We start from the raw sequence: 18,296 nt of genomic DNA, 5'->3' as shown, positions 1-18,296 counted from the left end.
ATCTTAATAAAGCTGTGTTTATTTTTGGTTAATTAACCAATGGCAGCGCACTGATTACTACTTCTGGCCCCTCCGTTATAGGGAGGGTCCCGGGGCAAGGAGTATCTACTCTTGCTATTTCCGGTTCTGTTCCTGCTCTGTCTGCGCTGTTATAGCATTCTGTTTGGCACTCTGCTTATACTGTTTGTTTCCGCAGAATATCAGTGATCAGTGGTTTGGCAATCCTAAGACGACACCTGTACCTACATACTCTACTGCCATCCCGTTCCGTCACTCGCCATCCAAACTCCTGGACAACAATAAAGGTGCTGCAGCCAGCTTCCTCCCATCTACCTAGAATCTGACTTCATTCACCAGACCCAGCTTCATATCTCATACCCGGTGTACGCTGGTCAGCTCTACCATATCTGTTAATCCCGCTGGGACAGCTGCCACTTGTCCGGGGTCCAACTGGAGGTGGAGCATGTGTTCCCAAGTATTCCATTCTGGTCCTCTTCGAGGGACCTAACTACGGATACCTGGGGCTCACTAGTTAGGTCTCCTTTGGAGCCCCCAGGATCGAGGTCCCACTCAAAAAATAAAAAACAAATGTGAACTTCATCACACAGCTGTTACAATGCCAAACTAGGGCAGTACCTATAGGAGAAAAAAAACTTAAGAAATATACTGTATTTTCACATACTGTCTATTCCTGACACTGGAGTGGCTTATAAACCTACGAAGTATATAGTTTGAGGTCAGGGATTTCACAATATGAGGCTAGTTTTCTGTTTCCGATAACATGATACATGATTTTAGTTTTGTCTAGTTTCGCTTGAATATTAAATAGTCTCCTGATGAGTCGCCTTTGGTGAGGACAATGAAACCCGTAGAAATGGAGAGTGAGTGTGCATAAGTCACCTCACCCTATATACCAGTGTTTCCCAAACTCCAGTCCTCAAGGACCCCACGGGTCATGTTTTCAGAATTTCCTTAGTATTGTGCAAGTAGTGGAAGTATCATCAAGGAATCAGGAATTGTCTCACCTGTGCAACACTAACGAAATCCTGTAAACATGACCCGTGGGGTCCGTGAGGACTGGAATTTGGGAAATACTGCTATATACTGAACTGTGGGGTACATGTTTTTTCTATTAGTCACCTACTGACTAACCTTCAGGGGGTAAATTAAGGGTATAGTTTTGCATTTAGAGTTAATAAAGTTTAGTTTCATCCTTTTGTCAGCAAACATAAGAAATGACAAGAGACAACAAATTTAATAAGATTCAATTTTGGTTAAAACTATTCCAACATTATGAACATAAAAAAGGCTTCTCCCCTATGTGATGTTTATTAACAGTTGATTTCCAAGTAAAATATTTCCCACATTAAGAAAATGAAAAAGGCTTCTCCTCTGTGTGACTGCTCTGATGTCTAACAAGAAGCACTTTCCATTTAAAACATTTCCCACATTCTGAACAGGAAAAAGGCTTCTCTCCTGTGTGGATTATTTGGTGTTTATCAAGATTCCCCTTTTGGTTAAAACATTTCCCACATTCTGAACAAGAAAAAGGCTTTTCCCCTGTGTGAGTTCTTTGGTGTGTAACAAAATGTGATTTATGTGCAAAACATTTCCCACATTCTGAACAGGAAAAAGGCTTCTCTCCTGTGTGGATTCTTTGGTGTTTATCAAGACCCCCCTTCTGGATAAAACATTTCCCATATTCTGAACAAGAATAAGGCTTCTCCCCTGTGTGAGTTCTATGGTGAGTAACAAGCAGTGATTTATGTGCAAAACATTTCCCACATTCTGAACAGGAAAAAGGCTTCTCCCCCGTGTGAGTTCTATGGTGAGTAACAAGCAGTGATTTATGTGCAAAACATTTCCCACATTCTGAACATGAAAAAGGCTTCTCCCCTGTGTGAATTCTCTGGTGCCTATCAAAATGTGATTTCTTGTTAAAACATTTCCCACATTCTGAACATGAAAATGACTTCTTTGCTTTAGGAGCAGTTTGTTTTTTAATGCCTCTTTTGTGACTTTGATTTTCCTTAGTAGTCAGTAATGAATGAGAAGACAGGACCTTTTTCATAGGATCAGATGATAGATCTTTGTTGTGAATGGATGATGATATATCTGGAGTAACAGCAATCACTTCAGTTGTATCTTGTAGGATCTCAAGATCATCAGATTTAAACTTCGAAGATGTCAGCTGTCCCTCTGATCTCCTGGTACAGTCATCTGCTAAGATAAACATTTTTTTTAATAAAATATCCTTGCATTTTATATTATTGAACATTTCTACTTAAACTGTCCATAAAAATGGCAAGCTATGTAAAAAATATTTAATTAATTAGTTACCAAGCCAATGACAGTTCACAGTCTAATAGAAAACCTTGTTGGATGAACAAGTAGTGTGTGGTGTTGAACTGTTTGTTCATTCTGCCTCCCAAATATCGAATAAAAAGAATCCAATCAATGTTATGTAGGTGAAAATAATACCAATTCTCATCTCACATAAACAAGTCCCCACTCAGGTCCATCATCTGTCAATGGAAAAACAGAGGTTCCCACACCACTAGTGGCTAAAAGGCTACTCAAAGGTTGAAAAGCAACAGCATTTCTATAAACCAATCCAGCAAAATCCGCTTTCACTTCTGAGTCTTGCAGTGTGCTCAAACAACATTTATATTTAGCAATATTATAGTGAGAAGAATCCACTTAATTTGCGGGGTGTGTCTCCTGGAGCACAATCTGGGCACTATGTGTTGGGTAATAAAATAGCAAATGTGTAATTTTTACTCTCCAACATCCACTGCGTGTTAATTTCTGGAAAGTGGCTGTGGAGTCAAAATATTCAATCCTTCTGCACATGTGGTCAAAATTGTTGTAACCCCTCATTTAATGATAGAAAAACCCACAATGGTCACAGAAATAACTTGAATCTGACAAAAGTGATAATAAATCAAAAATCTATGAAAATGAAGAAATAAAAGTCACACATTGCTTTTCAACCATACTTCCACAGAATTAAAAAAAAAACTCAGGAAATAGGCCTGGACAGAAATTATGGTACCCTTAATTAACCACTTCGTGACCGCCAACGGTAGATAAATGTCAGCGAAAGCAGGGCTTTGTGCAGTGCCGTTTGTCTACGGTTTTGTTCTCATCGGGACCCCCACGTACCTTATAACAAGGAGATTCCGGCGCACAACACTTCCTGTGAACCCCGACCTCATCGAGACCAGATTGGTTCAGGTCTTGATGACGTCAGCGTCACACCAGCCAATGAGACAAATCACTAGGATAGTTTGTTGTAGCAACGAACTTTCCCGGGTGATCTGCCTCAAAAAAACTGTTTCTCCTCAGATCTCCGGTCAGTGAGAGATTAGAGGAGAAACAGTGTTAGGCTATGTGCACACGTTGCAGATTATTTGTGTTTTTTTAGCGTTTTTGCGCTATAAAAACGCTATAAAACCGCAAATAATCTGCATACAGTAAGCATCCTATCATTTTTAATGAAATCCGCAATTTCTGTGCACATGATGTGCGTTTTTCCGCATGAAAAACGCATTGCGTTAAAATAATGAACCTGCTCATTAATTTTGCAGTTTTTTCGCGGTATTTCCACTGTCTAATGCATTGGGAAATGTCCGGGAAAAAACGCGCAAAAACCGCGTCAAAACCGCGCAAAAAAACGTATGCGGATTTCATGCGGAAATCTGCCAGAAATGTCCGGATTTTCACAGGAATTTTCTGCACGAATTCCTGAACGTGTGCACATAGCCTTACAAGTGCTGCTGGCAACAGCTGTGTCAGTCAGCGATCTTGCTATAAAGAAAAAAAAACAGATAAGGCAGGTTAGGGTTAGTGCCATAGTTAGGGTTAGTGTCATAGTTAGGGTTAGTGTTGGGGCTAAAGTTAGGGTTACTGTTGGGGTTATTGCTTGGCTAAAGTTAGGGTTAGGCTAAATTTAGAGTTACTGTTAGGTTAAAGATAAGGATACTGTTAGGCTAAAGTTAGAGTTTATTCTAAAGTTAGGGTTAGGCTTAAGAATAAGGCTTTTTTTCAATTGTCTCCCCAATATTTTGGTCACCTCAGTCACGTCAGAGTTTTCTATTTCCGGAAAAAAAAAACAAGTAAAATGGCCAGTCAGTATTATAGTGCAGAGGAGGCTTATGTACATTTATGTTCGGACAGCGAAGAAAGTGCAGTGCCAGATGGCGATGTGGATTTCAAGGGGTTTAGTAGCAGCGACAATGATAGCTCAGAAATTAGCAGTGATTCTGGTCCATCCTCACACACAAGGACCAGTACAACAAGAAGGACAAATAGCGCTTCTGGAGAAATCTCTCCAACTCCGGGAACAATGCCCAGTACTAGCGCCAATTCACGAGCACTAATGTCCAAGGGGCTTTGCCACTTGATGTAGCATTTCCCAGATGGGAGGCTTCAGATTTGGCTACTCCATTCATCTCTAATTTTAATGCCATTCCCGGCATAAATATGGAGGTGGAAAATTTTGGATCAATTAATTTTTTAAATTTGTTTATGACAGATAGCTTGCTAGAGCATAGTGTCCTACAAATTTATGTGTCCCAATTCATCAGCCAGAATCCACTATCCTATTATGCTAGGTCAAATTTATGGACACCAACTTATGTCCTAGAAATAAAAATTTTTTTAGGACTTACATTCGTTATGGGGCTTGTTAAAAAAAACGAGCATTCGGTCCTATTGGTCCAACCACCCTGTTCAAGCCACCCCATTGTTTCCTGCCGTTCTTACTAGGACCCGTTCTGAAATGCTCATGAGATTTTAGCATTTTAATGACAACAGTCAATGCCTGCCCAGAGATGCCCCAAAACATGACAGACTATTCAAAATCAGACCCATCATCGAAGACTTAACAGAAAAGTTCTTAAAGCTTTACACCGCATCAGAAAACATTTCCATTGATGAGTCCCTTGTAAAATTCAAAGGATGACTGCACCTCAAGCAATTTATTCCTTCTAAGAGGGCAAGGTTCGGAATAAAGCTCTATAAAATGTGCGAGAGTTCAACCGGATACACATCAGTTTTTCGCATTTATGAGGGGAAAGATAGCCAACTAAACCCACCAGGATGCCCTACTTATCTGGGGACATCTGTAAAAATCATTTGGCAGCTGATAACTCCATTTTTATAAAAAGGCTACAATCTGTATGTTGACAAGTGCTACACCAGCACACTCCCATTTAAAAGTCTGGTTGAACATAATATAAGGGCTTGTGGGACAATTCACAAAAACAGTCAAGGGTTTCCACAATCATTGGTCAACAAAAAGTGCCGAAAGAGGGCAGTCAGTGGCTTCACGCAATGGAGAGCTGCTTGCCCTTAAGTATAAGGATAAAAAAAAGATATTTTTATCCTGAGCTCGATCCACACAGATGCCACAAGGGTCACTGCAGACCAACAGGGATCCACTACTCCAAAACCTCTATCTCTCATTGACTACAACAAATATATGGGGTATTTGGACCTTGCAGATCAGGTTCTATAGCCATTCCAGATATCAAGATCATATACCTGGTATAAAAAGTCATTTATTGGTTTCAGGTGGCTACATATTCTTTTGTAAAAAGCCGGAAATGCAGATACTTTCTTTGATTATCAGGAAAAGGTCATTGAAAATCTTGTTTTTGAAAAGGTTGTCGCCGCCAATCCTTTATAATCTGAAGATGCCAGAAGACTCACTGAGCGACATTTTACTGCACTCATTCCAGCAACTGAAACAAGAAAGAACCTCAGAGAACTTCTTGTGTATGTTCCAAGAGAGGAATGAGGCATCATACCCACTATTATTGCCCACAATGCCCATCATTGCTAGCCTAATGCCTCCATGACCGCTTTAAAATCTTCCACACAGAACCACGTTTTTAAACTGTTTTGACAGTCAAGCATTTGGTTTATTTAGTGACAGACACATCTGAGTAGAGCGGACTTAATTTCTGGGTGTAGGTGGGGGATGTCTCCAGAGACACAAGCTGGGCAAAATATATTGGGAACTACAATGACATTTTTGCAATCTTTGCTCTAAAACTTCCACTATGTGTTTCTAGAACTCATCCATATAGTAGAAATGGTCACTATATCCATAGATGAATTCACAGAGGGGTGTCATTTCCAAAATGGGGTCACTTCAGGGGGGATTCTTTTGTTCTCATACTTAGCGGCTCTCCAAAGTGCCATAACAGCATAATCCCCCCTGAAGTGACCCCATTTTGGAAATGACACCCCTCTTCGAATTCATCTATGGGTGTAGTGACCATTTACCCATCTACCTATTTTAATATGTAAAATCTTGGGTTAAAACAACATTTTAGTGGTAAAAATGTAATTATTTTTTCTTCACTGCCCAATGGTGTAATTTTCTATGGAACAGCTGTGGTGTCAGTATGCTCACTGCACCACTAGAAGAATTCCTTCAGGGAAGTCTTTTGTCAAATGCAGTCACTTTTGGGGGCTTATGCTGTTCTGGCACCTCAAGGGCTCTGACAATGTGACATGTCACCCACAAACAATTCCAGCAAAATCTGCTCTCCAATATAGCGCTCCTTCCCTCCTGAGCTCTGCCATGTGACCAAACAGTAGTATTCTCCCACATATGGGTCATGGGCATGCTCAGGAGAAATTGCAAAACAATATATAGTCTATTTTCTCCTGTTAGCCAAGTGAAAGTAAAAAAAAATTGATCTAAATGACATTTTTTGTGAAAGAAAAGTAAATGTTTATTTTTTCCTTCCACATTCCATTCATTCCTGTGAAGCACCTGAAGGGTTAATAAACTTCTTGAATGTGGTTTTGAGCACCTTGAAGGGTGCAGTTTTTAGAATGGTGTCACTTTTGAGTATTTTCTGAAAATATTGACTCCCCCCAAATTCATTCAAATGTGAGGTGGTCCCTAAAAAAATGGTTTTGTAAATTTTGTTGTAAAAATGAGAAGTCGCTGGTCAACTTTTAACCCTTATATTTTCCTAAGTGACAAAAATGTTGTTTCCAAAATTTGTGCTGGTGTAAAGCAGACATGTGGGAAATGTTATTTATTAGCTATTTTGTGTGATATGACTTTCTGATTTAAGAGCATAAAAATTAAAATTTAGAAAATTGTGAAATTTTCAACATTTTCGCCATATTTCCCTTTTTTAACAAATAAAAAAACAAATTATATCAAAGAAATGTTAACACTATCATGAAGTACAATATGTCTATTTTTTTTTCTTTTTTTTTTTTTATATAGCGCTAACATATTCCACAGCGCTTTACAGTTTGCACACAATCATAATTATAATATCCAATTATAATTATCCAATTATAGGACTCCAGCGCTGCAATGCTGCAGTGTTATCTACTGAGCCACCGTGATGCCCACAAGAAAATCTCAGAATAACCAGAATTCATTGAAGCGTTGGAGTTATGACCTCATAAAGTGACACTGGTCAGAATTGTAAAAATTGGCCCGGTCATGAAGGCAAAAACAGGCTCTGGGGTTAATATTTTGTTGCACAACCTTTTGAGGCATTCACTGCAATCAAACGATTCCTGTAACTGTCAGAGACTTCTGCACATCTCGACTGGTATTTTGGCCGCTCTTCAAGAGTAAACTGCTCCAGTTGTCTCCTGTTTGAAGGTTGCCTTTTCCAGACGGCGTGTTTCAGGTCTTTCCAAAGATGCTCAATAGGATTTAGGTCAGGGCTCATAGAAGGCCACTTCAGAATAGTCCAATGTTTTCCTCTTAGCCATTCTTCGGTGATTTTAGCTGTGTGTTTTGGGTCATTATCCTGTTGCAAGACCCATGACCTGCGACTGAGACCAAGCTTTCTGCCACTGGGCAGCACATTTCTCTCTAGAATCCCTTGATAACCTTGAGATTTCATTGTACCCTGCACAGATTCTAGACACCATGTGCCAGATGCAGCAAAGCAGCCCTATAACAAAACAGAGCCTCCTCCAGGTTTCACAGTAGGGACAATGTTCTTTTCTTGATATGCTTCATTTTCCCTCTGTGAACATAGAGCTGATGTGCCTTGCCAAAAAGTTCCATTTTTGTCTCATCTGTCCATAGGACATTCTCCGAGAAGCTTTGTGGCTTGTCATCATGTAGTTTAGCAAATTCCAGTCTGGCTTTTTTATGATTTTTTTCTTCAACAATGGTGTCCTCCTTGGTCATCTCCCATGAAGTCCACTTTAACTCGTACAACGATGGATGGTGCAATCTGACACTGATGTTCCTTGAGCCTGAAGATCACCTTTAATTTGTTTACAAGTTTTTCTTGGCTCTTTTGTTGCCATCCGTCTCTTTGATTTGCCATCAATTTTCCTCCTGCGGCCACGTCCAGGGAGGTTGGCTACAGTTTCATGGATAATAAATTTCTTAATAAATATGTGCAACTGTAGTCACAGGGACATCACGTTGCTTGGAGATGGTCTTATAACTTTTACCTTTAACATGTTTGTCTATCATTTTCTTTCTAATCTCCTGAGACAACCCTTTCCTTCGCTTCCTCTGGTCCATGTTGAGTGTGATACACAACATGTCACCAAACAGCACAGTATCTGTAGCCCTATATACAGGCCACTCACTGAATCCAAGACTGTAGACACCTGTGATGCTAATTAGTAGCACGCCGTGATTTAACATGTCCCTTTTGTCACATTATTTTCAGGGGTACAATCTTTTCTGTCCAGGCCTATTTCATTAGTTTTATTTTTTTTAAAAATCCAGTGGAACCATGGTTGAAAAGTAATGTCTGTCTGATAATTTTCATAGATCTTTCATTTCTTATTACTTTTGTCAGATTCAAATTATTTCAGTCAGCATTGTGTGTTTTTCTGTCATTAAAAGAGGGGTACCAACAATTTTGACCACATATGTATAGATTATAACCCACAGTGAATTAATTTATAAAATGGAGTTACTTTATGGGATCTGTTCCTGCTGTCCAGCAGGAGTAATCTGCTCCCTACTTCAGCCAACTGGAAAGTAACACACCCTACTAAAGCTCAAAGCACATGGCTGGAATCTGCCAGATACAGCGTTGTTCTCCTCTGGTTCAGTCCTCTGTGCTCAGCTTGCGGCTTGTGTGTTTGTTTAGTGTTGTGACCATGGCCCATTTACTGACTACTCGTGTCTTCTGATCCTGTATTCTGTCCTTCTGCTTCTGACCCAGCTACCTGACTATTCTTCTTGCCATTTAATACCACAGAATAGCAGGTAACACCATGGTTTAAGTCTTGGGGTCCCAGTGTAAGTCCAGATCCATGTAATGGTGTTAAAAGGAGATGAGCAAGACAATCCTTGGGATACGGAAAGCAGAGAAGATAGTGCCAAGGATGTTCATGGTGGAGATCTTTTGAGCTGCCAGTTGACAACGAACAGTGCTCCCAATATATTGTGTCTGCAAACTATTCCAGCTAGATCTGCATTCAAACAGCTAAATGGGGCTCCTTCCCTTCTGAGCGCTGCCATGTGCCCAGAGAGTAGTGTACAATCGTATATGTAGGGTATTGTGAGAAGTTGCAAAAAAGGCAGGAGATGCTTACCTGCCTAGGCCTCCAAACAAATGCACTATCAGGATGCAGTGGACCCATATGGTTAAGATGGCAACACAGGTGCAGAAATACCGATGAGGCAGCCACTCACAACCTACCAAATTAATGGAGGGGGTGGCTGCTTGGCATATGACTGCACATTAGAGACCTGTATGTGGTCCACTGCATCCTGCATTTGTTTGGAGGCCAAGTCAGGTAAGCATCTCTTGCCTTTTTTGCTATTTTTCTGAATTTTTGGAGGATCTTTGAATCCTGTTTTTGTGCTAACATTGGTTCGAGTAGGACTCGTAAGCATGGGGACCCGTGACGTTGGGTTACTATAATATTGTGGCTATTGGGAGGATTAGAAAAAAAATTACATCCAGCAAAATGCCACCGGTGATGGCGGCGCCTGCGCAGTAGCATCTATCTCTTACTTATATATGCTACTGGACAGGCGCCACCATCACTGGTGACATTTTGCTGGATTTAATTTTTTTTTTCTAAGCCTCCCAATAGCCACAATATTATAGGCATTAACAACAATAATATCAACACTATTATATGTATTATGTAAAAATGGGGGGCAGGTCAGTGAGGGATCAGCGACCTGTCATAAGCCAATACAGATGAATATGTAGTCAGAGCACCACAAAGTCCCGCCCACAGCCCCGCAGCACGAGAATCTAATTAACTGAAAACTACAAATACAGATTAAACAACAGTAAACCAGATTTGGAGCTACTATGAATCCTGCCAGAAGAATAGAAAAAATAATATTGCTCCCCATTTCAGGAGAGATTGTGCAGTAATCTGAATTTCTTACTATCAGAAACAATGTAATTTATGAGGTGGAGTGAATCCATGAAACCAGGGCTCGAGCCATGCCAACACATCTCCTGCAGGCGGGAATAAATGTATATTACAGCCATCAGCCACGCACAGCTCAGAGATATATCATGGCACAGGTAGAATGTGTTTTATGTAGTTTATCACAATCCTCCGTGAACTTAGTCGGTTTTAATATAAATTGAAAAGTCAGGATAAAGGGAAACTCTGCTGTTATTGTACAGAAATTCACATTTGCCCTCACTGCACATTTAATGTTGTCGATTAGAGTTGAGCGACCTTGACCTTTTTAGAGTCGAGCCGGGTTTTGCGAAACCCGACTATGTCCAAAGTCGGGTCGAGTGAAATCGGCCGATTATGACGTAAAGTCGGGATCGACCGAAACACGAAACCCAATGCAAGTCAATGGGGCAGCATAGTCGGCAGTGAGTGGGGGCCAGGAAAACACCTAGAGTGGCCATTTTAATGTCAAAACCATCCATTCTTCTTAATGAAGCTTGTCAAGCGTAATTTACCTTATAATAATTGGAAGGCATTTGAAATTGGGGGTCATTTGGCTAAAGTTGTGGGGGGTAGGGCTGGTTCAAGTAATTAGTGGGCCCAGGAAATCTGGACCACGTCACGGCAGTGGAGCAGGGAGAGGTAAGTATTTCAACTTTGCAAGTGCTGTGAACCTGAGCAAGCAGGGGGGGCCCACTCGTTGGCATTGGCACTGGCACAGGGCCCCTCAAAGTACAGCGGTGTGTTTGCACGGCGGGGGCGCCTCCCACCGGCAGCAACACTTTTGCGTACTATGAGAGGCCCTGTGCCAGTGACGTCGCCAACTAGTATTCCTCCCCCCACCTGATGAAGGAACCTGCACTTTCATCTGCACCTTCCTCTTTGTCCCCGTGTAAGGTGGTATGGTATGCGGGAAGAGCAACCTGACTTTCAGCAGGGTCACAATGTTGTTGTGTAGCGTGCACGGGGAATGTTGCGTTATGGGTCAATGTACCAGCAGACTCATCTATCACTGGCTGGGCAATGGGCACGATGAAGTGGAAACACAGATATAGGCCCAAAGAAGAAAGTGGGCTAAATGCAGTTCAAAATTGGTAACACAGGAATAACCAGGGGGCATTGCAGTGGAGGACAACTGGAATGAGAGGCTGACACAGAGAGTAGGGCCAAATCAGTAAGTAGTCGAAATGCAGTTCAAAATTGGCAACCGTAGTAAACAGGCGGCACAGCTTTGTTCAGTGGAGGAGAACAGCAAGGAGTGGCAGACACCGATAGTAGGCCCCAAACCAACTAGTACGCCAAATGCAGTTGTTCCATTTAACCACAATTTAATGAGAGCCTGAAGATAGAAGCTCAGGAAAGGCAACCTGGGGAACACCTTGGAGTGTAACACACCATCTCTCTCCACCCCATACCCATTTTGTATGGCCTAATGCAGTGTACTTTTCTACAACTACTAAACGAGAGTCGGAAGACCGAAGCAATGGCAAGGAAACCTGGGGAACACCTTAGAGTGTAACACACCCTCTCTCTACACCCCATACCCAATTTGAAGGCCTAATGCAGTGTAGTTTCCAAGAACTACTAAACGAGAGCCGGAAGATCGAAGCTCAGGAAAGGCAACCTGGGGAACACCTTGGAGTGTAACACACCCTCTCGCTACACCCCATACCCAATTTGAAGGCCTAATGCAGCGTAGTTTCCAACAACTACTAAACGAGAGCCGGAAGATCGAAGCTCAGGAAAGGCAACCTGGGGAACACCTTGGAGTGTAACACACCCTCTCGCTACACCCCATACCCAATTTGAAGGCCTAATGCAGCGTAGTTTCCAACAACTACTAAACGAGAGCCGGAAGATCGAAGCTCAGGAAAGGCAACCTGGGGAACACCTTGGAGTGTAACAAACCCTCTCTCTACACCCCATACCCAATTTGTAGGCCTAATGCAGCGTAGTTTCCGACAACTACTAAACGAGAGCATGAAGATCGAAGCTCAGGAAAGGCAACCTGGGGAACACCTTGGAGTGTAACACACCCTCTCTCTACACCCCATACCCAATTTGTAGGCCTAATGCAGCGTAGTTTCCGACAACTACTAAACGAGAGCCGGAATATCGAAGCTCAGGAAAGGCAACCTGGGGAACACCTTGGAGTGTAACACACCCTCTCTCTACACCCCATACCCAATTTGAAGGCCTAATGCAGTGTAGTTTCCAAGAACTACTAAACGAGAGCCGGAAGATCGAAGCTCAGGAAAGGCAACCTGGGGAACACCTTGGAGTGTAACACACCCTCTCGCTACACCCCATACCCAATTTGAAGGCCTAATGCAGCGTAGTTTCCAACAACTACTAAACGAGAGCCGGAAGATCGAAGCTCAGGAAAGGCAACCTGGGGAACACCTTGGAGTGGAACACACCATCTCTCTACACCCCATACCCAATTTGAAGGCCTAATGCAGAGTAGTTTCCAAGAACTACTAAACGAGAGCCGGAAGATCGAAGCTCAGGAAAGGCAACCTGGGGAACACCTTGGAGTGTAACACAACGTCTCTCTACACGACGGAAGGGCTGATTCTTAGGAAGGAAGGCTGTTGGAAATAAGCATTGCGCGTCCGAGGGTGATTATATTCTTATTAGGTATATACTCACCCTCGGACGCGCCCTGCTTCTTTATTTGGAATGAATGTTTATTTGCAATGTGGTGTTGACTTTCTCTATTATTTTGGTAATTAATGATTTTATTATTTTCATTATTTTGCATCTTCTCGGCAATAATATAAAGAAGACGCGACAGGACAACACTCGGTGGATGCCATATGTGTGTTTTCAATTTAAAAAAACTTTCAGTTAACTACTTGCAGGAGAAAGTAATTGTAGCTGGTGGCCATTTTTAGTACTGTACCAGATTAGAGTTGTGTGTTTGTTTTTAATGTTAAAATGTCTGCATTTGATATCTCACCAGTATTTTCTTTTTTATAAGCAAAATACTTATTTTTATATTTTCTGATGTTGGTTCCAGGGGTACACGGCCAGCAGTGCCCTGGTCAGTGTAGTAGTAGTTGAAAGAATGGACCGCAGACAGGCATCGAAGGCCTAAAATAATAACACATGGCTGTAGGCAATTTTAAATTGGTTCCAGGGGTACACGGACAGCAGTGGTGTGGTCAGTGGAGGCCTAGTGGAAGGAGTGACCGCAGACAGGCATCGAAGGCCTAAAATAATAACACATGGCTGTAGGCAATTTTAAATTGGTTCCAGGGGTACACGGGCAGCAGTGACCTGGTCAGTGTAGTAGTAGTTGAAAGAATGGACCGCAGACAGGCATCGAAGGCCTAAAATAAAAAAATTGGGCTGGCTGTAGGCAATTTTAAATTGGTTCCAGGGGTACACGGGCAGCAGTGGTGTGGTCAGTGGAGGCCTAGTGGAAGGAGTGACCGCAGACAGGCATCGAAGGCCTAAAATAATAACACATGGCTGTAGGCAATTTTAAATTGGTTCCAGGGGTACACGGGCAGCAGTGACCTGGTCAGTGTAGTAGTAGTTGAAAAAATGGACCGCAGACAGGCATCGAATGCCTAAAATAATAACACATGGCTGTAGGCAATTTTAAATTGGTTACAGGGGTACACGGACAGCAGTGACCTGGTCAGTGTAGTAGTAGTTGAAAGAATGGACCGCAGACAGGCATCGAAGGCCTAAAATAAAAAAATTGGGCTGGCTGTAGGCAATTTTAAATTGGTTCCAGGGGTACACGGGCAGCAGTGGTGTGGTCAGTGGAGGCCTAGTGGAAGGAGTGACCGCAGACAGGCATCGAAGGCCTAAAATAATAACACATGGCTGTAGGCAATTTTAAATTGGTTCCAGGGGTACACGGACAGCAGTGACCTGGTCAGTGTAGTAGTAGTTGAAAGAATGGACCGCAGACAGGCATCGAAGGCCTAAAATAAAAAAATTGGGCTGGCTGTAGGCAATTTTAAATTGGTTCCAGGGGTACACGGGCAGCAGTGGTGTGGTCAGTGGAGGCCTAGTGGAAGGAGTGACCGCAGACAGGCATCGAAGGCCTAAAATAATAACACATGGCTGTAGGCAATTTTAAATTGGTTCCAGGGGTACACGGACAGCAGTGACCTGGTCAGTGTAGTAGTAGTTGAAAGAATGGACCGCAGACAGGCATCGAAGGCCTAAAATAAAAAAATTGGGCTGGCTGTAGGCAATTTTAAATTGGTTCCAGGGGTACACGGGCAGCAGTGACCTGGTCAGTGTAGTAGTAGTTGAAAGAATGGACCGCAGACAGGCATCGAAGGCCTAAAATAAAAAAATTGGGCTGGCTGTAGGCAATTTTAAATTGGTTCCAGGGGTACACGGGCAGCAGTGACCTGGTCAGTGTAGTAGTAGTTGAAAGAATGGACCGCAGACAGGCATCGAAGGCCTAAAATAAAAAAATTGGGCTGGCTGTAGGCAATTTTAAATTGGTTCCAGGGGTACACGGGCAGCAGTGACCTGGTCAGTGTAGTAGTAGTTGAAAGAATGGACCGCAGACAGGCATCGAAGGCCTAAAATAAAAAAATTGGGCTGGCTGTAGGCAATTTTAAATTGGTTCCAGGGGTACACGGACAGCAGTGACCTGGTCAGTGTAGTAGTAGTTGAAAGAATGGACCGCAGACAGGCATCGAAGGCCTAAAATAAAAAAATTGGGCTGGCTGTAGGCAATTTTAAATTGGTTCCAGGGGTACACGGGCAGCAGTGGTGTGGTCAGTGGAGGCCTAGTGGAAGGAGTGACCGCAGACAGGCATCGAAGGCCTAAAATAATAACACATGGCTGTAGGCAATTTTAAATTGGTTCCAGGGGTACACGGGCAGCAGTGGTCTGGTCAGTGGAAGTCTAGTGGAAGGAGTGACCGCAGACAGGCTTCCAAGGCCTAACATAACAAACTTGGGCTGGCTGTAGGCACTTTTAAATTGGTTCCAGGGGTACACGGGCAGCAGTGGTCTGGTCAGTGGAAGTCTAGTGGAAGGAGTGACCGCAGACAGGCTTCCAAGGCCTAACATAACAAACTTGGGCTGGCTGTAGGCACTTTTAAATTGGTTCCAGGGGTACACGGGCAGCAGTGGTCTGGTCAGTGGAAGTCTAGTGGAAGGAGTGACCGCAGACAGGCTTCCAAGGCCTAACATAACAAACTTGGGCTGGCTGTAGGCACTTTTAAATTGGTTCCAGGGGTACACGGGCAGCAGTGGTCTGGTCAGTGGAAGTCTAGTGGAAGGAGTGACCGCAGACAGGCTTCCAAGGCCTAACATAACAAACTTGGGCTGGCTGTAGGCACTTTTAAATTGGTTCCAGGGGTACACGGGCAGCAGTGGTCTGGTCAGTGGAAGTCTAGTGGAAGGAGTGACCGCAGACAGGCTTCGAAGGCCTAACATAACAAAATTGGGCTGGCTGTAGGCACTTTAAATTGGTTCCAGGGGTACATGGGCAGCAGTGTATGGTCAGTGGAAGTCTAGTGGAAGGAGTGACGGCAGACAGTCTTCGAAGGCCTAACATAACAAAATTGGGCTGACTGTAGGCACTTTTAAATTGGTTCCAGGGTAACACGGCCAGCAGTGGCCTGGTCAGTGTAGTAGTTGTAGAAAGAAGGGACCGCAGACAGGCTTCGAAGGCCTAACATAACAAAAATGTCAAAACAATGGTATTGTCAGTGCCAGGCATTGAAGGATGTCAGCGGCTAGACTACACATTGGTGAAGCTGTGAGAGATAATTTTGCTAGTGGTAGAGCACTGTTTGAGCTGGGGGGGGGAACTGTCTTGTGGCCGGCGGTACAGGCACAGGGCCCCTCATATTACAACGGTGTGTCTGACGTTGGGTGCGCACCACCACCGCCAGAGACACTTTATTGTACTATGAGGGACCCAGTGGCAGTGCCGTCGACCAAAAGCGGCCACACCCACCTCTTCAGACAAACAGCACTCTCAAGGGTCCAAGCGCAAAGTGGCGATAGCACGGCCCCGTGTGGGGAGTTTGGCCATTTCGTGAGGTGGAAACATGTCGTATGCTGGACAATCAGGTGAAGAAAATTACGAGATTGGAAAAGTCATTCAGAATAGTCCACAGGCAAGACCTTTTCATAGGAAAGCTAGGTGTCAGCCGGGCAGGGTGGGGCAAAAGATTTTGAAATCCAGTTGTGGTTCATTTTAATGAAGGTTAGATCATCTACATTTTGGGTAGCCAGACGAGTCCTTTTTTCTGTTAGTATTGAACCTGCAGCACTGAATACTCTTTCTGATAGGACACTAGCTGCCGGGCAAGCAAGCTCCTGCAATGCATATTCTGCCAATTCTGGCCAGGTGTCTAATTTGGATGCCCAGTAATCAAATGGGAATGACGGTTGAGGGAGAACGTCGATAAGGGATGAAAAATAGTTTGTAACCATACTGGACAAATGTTGTCTCCTGTCACTTTGAATTGATGCTGCAGTACCTGTCCTGTCTGCGGTCATAGAAAAATCACTCCACAACCTGGTCAGAAAACCCCTCTGTCCAACGCCACTTCTGATTTCTGCCCCTCTAACACCTCTGGTCTGCTGGCCCCTGGAGCTCGTGTGAGAACGATCACGGGCGCTGTGTGCAGGGAATGCCAGAAGCAAACGGTCAACAAGAGTTGATTGTTTTGTTGCTAATATTAGTTCCAAGTTCTCATGTGGCATAATATTTTGCAATTTGCCTTTATAGCGAGGATCAAGGAGGCAGGCCAACCAGTAATCGTCATCGTTCATCATTTTTGTAATGCGTGTGTCCCTTTTGAGGATACGCAAGGCATAATCCGCCATGTGGGCCAAAGTTCCCGTTGTCAAATCTGCGGTTGTGCTTGGTTGAGGGGCAGTTGCAGGCAAATCTACGTCACTTGTGTCCCTCAAAAAACCAGAACCCGGCCTTGCCACGCCACCAATTTCCCGTGCCCCCGGGAAAGCTTCCTCATTAAAAATATACTCATCCCCATCATCCTCCTCATCCTCCACCTCCTCTTCGCCCGGTACCTCGTCATGTACACTGCCCTGACCAGACAATCGCTGACTGTCATCAAGGCTTTCCTCTTCCTCTGGTGCAGACGCCTGATCCTTTATGTGCGTCAAACTTTGCATCAGCAGACGCATTAGGGGGATGCTCATGCTTATTATGGCGTTGTCTGCACTAACCAGCCGTGTGCATTCCTCAAAACACTGAAGGACTTGACACATGTCTTGAATCTTCGACCACTGCACACCTGACAACTCCATGTCTGCCATCCTACTGCCTGCCCGTGTATGTGTATCCTCCCACAAAAACATAACAGCCCGCCTCTGTTCGCACAGTCTCTGAAGCATGTGCAGTGTTGAGTTCCACCTTGTTGCAACGTCTATGATTAGGCGATGCTGGGGAAGGTTCAAAGAACGCTGATAGGTCTGCATACGGCTGGAGTGTACAGGCGAACGGCGGATATGTGCGCAAAGTCCACGCACTTTGAGGAGCAGGTCGGATAACCCCGGATAACTTTTCAGGAAGCACTGCACCACCAGGTTTAAGGTGTGAGCCAGGCAAGGAATGTGTTTCAGTTGGGAAAGGGAGATGGCAGCCATGAAATTCCTTCCGTTATCACTCACTACCTTGCCTGCCTCAAGATCTACAGTGCCCAGCCACGACTGCGTTTCTTGCTGCAAGAACTCGGACAGAACTTCCGCGGTGTGTCTATTGTCGCCCAAACACTTCATAGCCAATACAGCCTGCTGACGTATGCCAGTAGCTGCCCCATAATGGGAGACCTGGTGTGCAACAGTGGCAGGTGCGGATGGAGTGTTTGTGCGACTGCGGTCTGTGGACGAGCTCTTGCTTCTGCAGGAGGACGAGGAGGAGGAGGAGGAGGGGG

General features: G+C 43.8%; 1 protein-coding gene across 1 annotated transcript in view; it reads right to left on the bottom strand.

Annotated features, from left to right (window-relative positions):
* Positions 1–1,267: 1,267 nt before the first annotated feature.
* Positions 1,268–18,296, bottom strand: part of LOC138663471 (oocyte zinc finger protein XlCOF8.4-like) — a 70,087-nt gene continuing 53,058 nt past the window's right edge. Inside the window, exon 7 of the mRNA XM_069749691.1 lies at positions 1,268–2,220. Coding sequence (XP_069605792.1) covers positions 1,367–2,220 — 854 coding nt within the window. The 3' untranslated portion in view covers positions 1,268–1,366. The remainder of the gene's footprint in view (positions 2,221–18,296) is intronic.

This window comes from Ranitomeya imitator, chromosome 2 (assembly GCF_032444005.1).
Source record: "Ranitomeya imitator isolate aRanImi1 chromosome 2, aRanImi1.pri, whole genome shotgun sequence".
Classification (NCBI taxonomy): domain Eukaryota; kingdom Metazoa; phylum Chordata; class Amphibia; order Anura; family Dendrobatidae; genus Ranitomeya; species Ranitomeya imitator.
The sequence above is the reverse complement of the archived record's forward strand: the minus strand, read 5'-3'. Positions and strand labels throughout refer to the sequence as shown.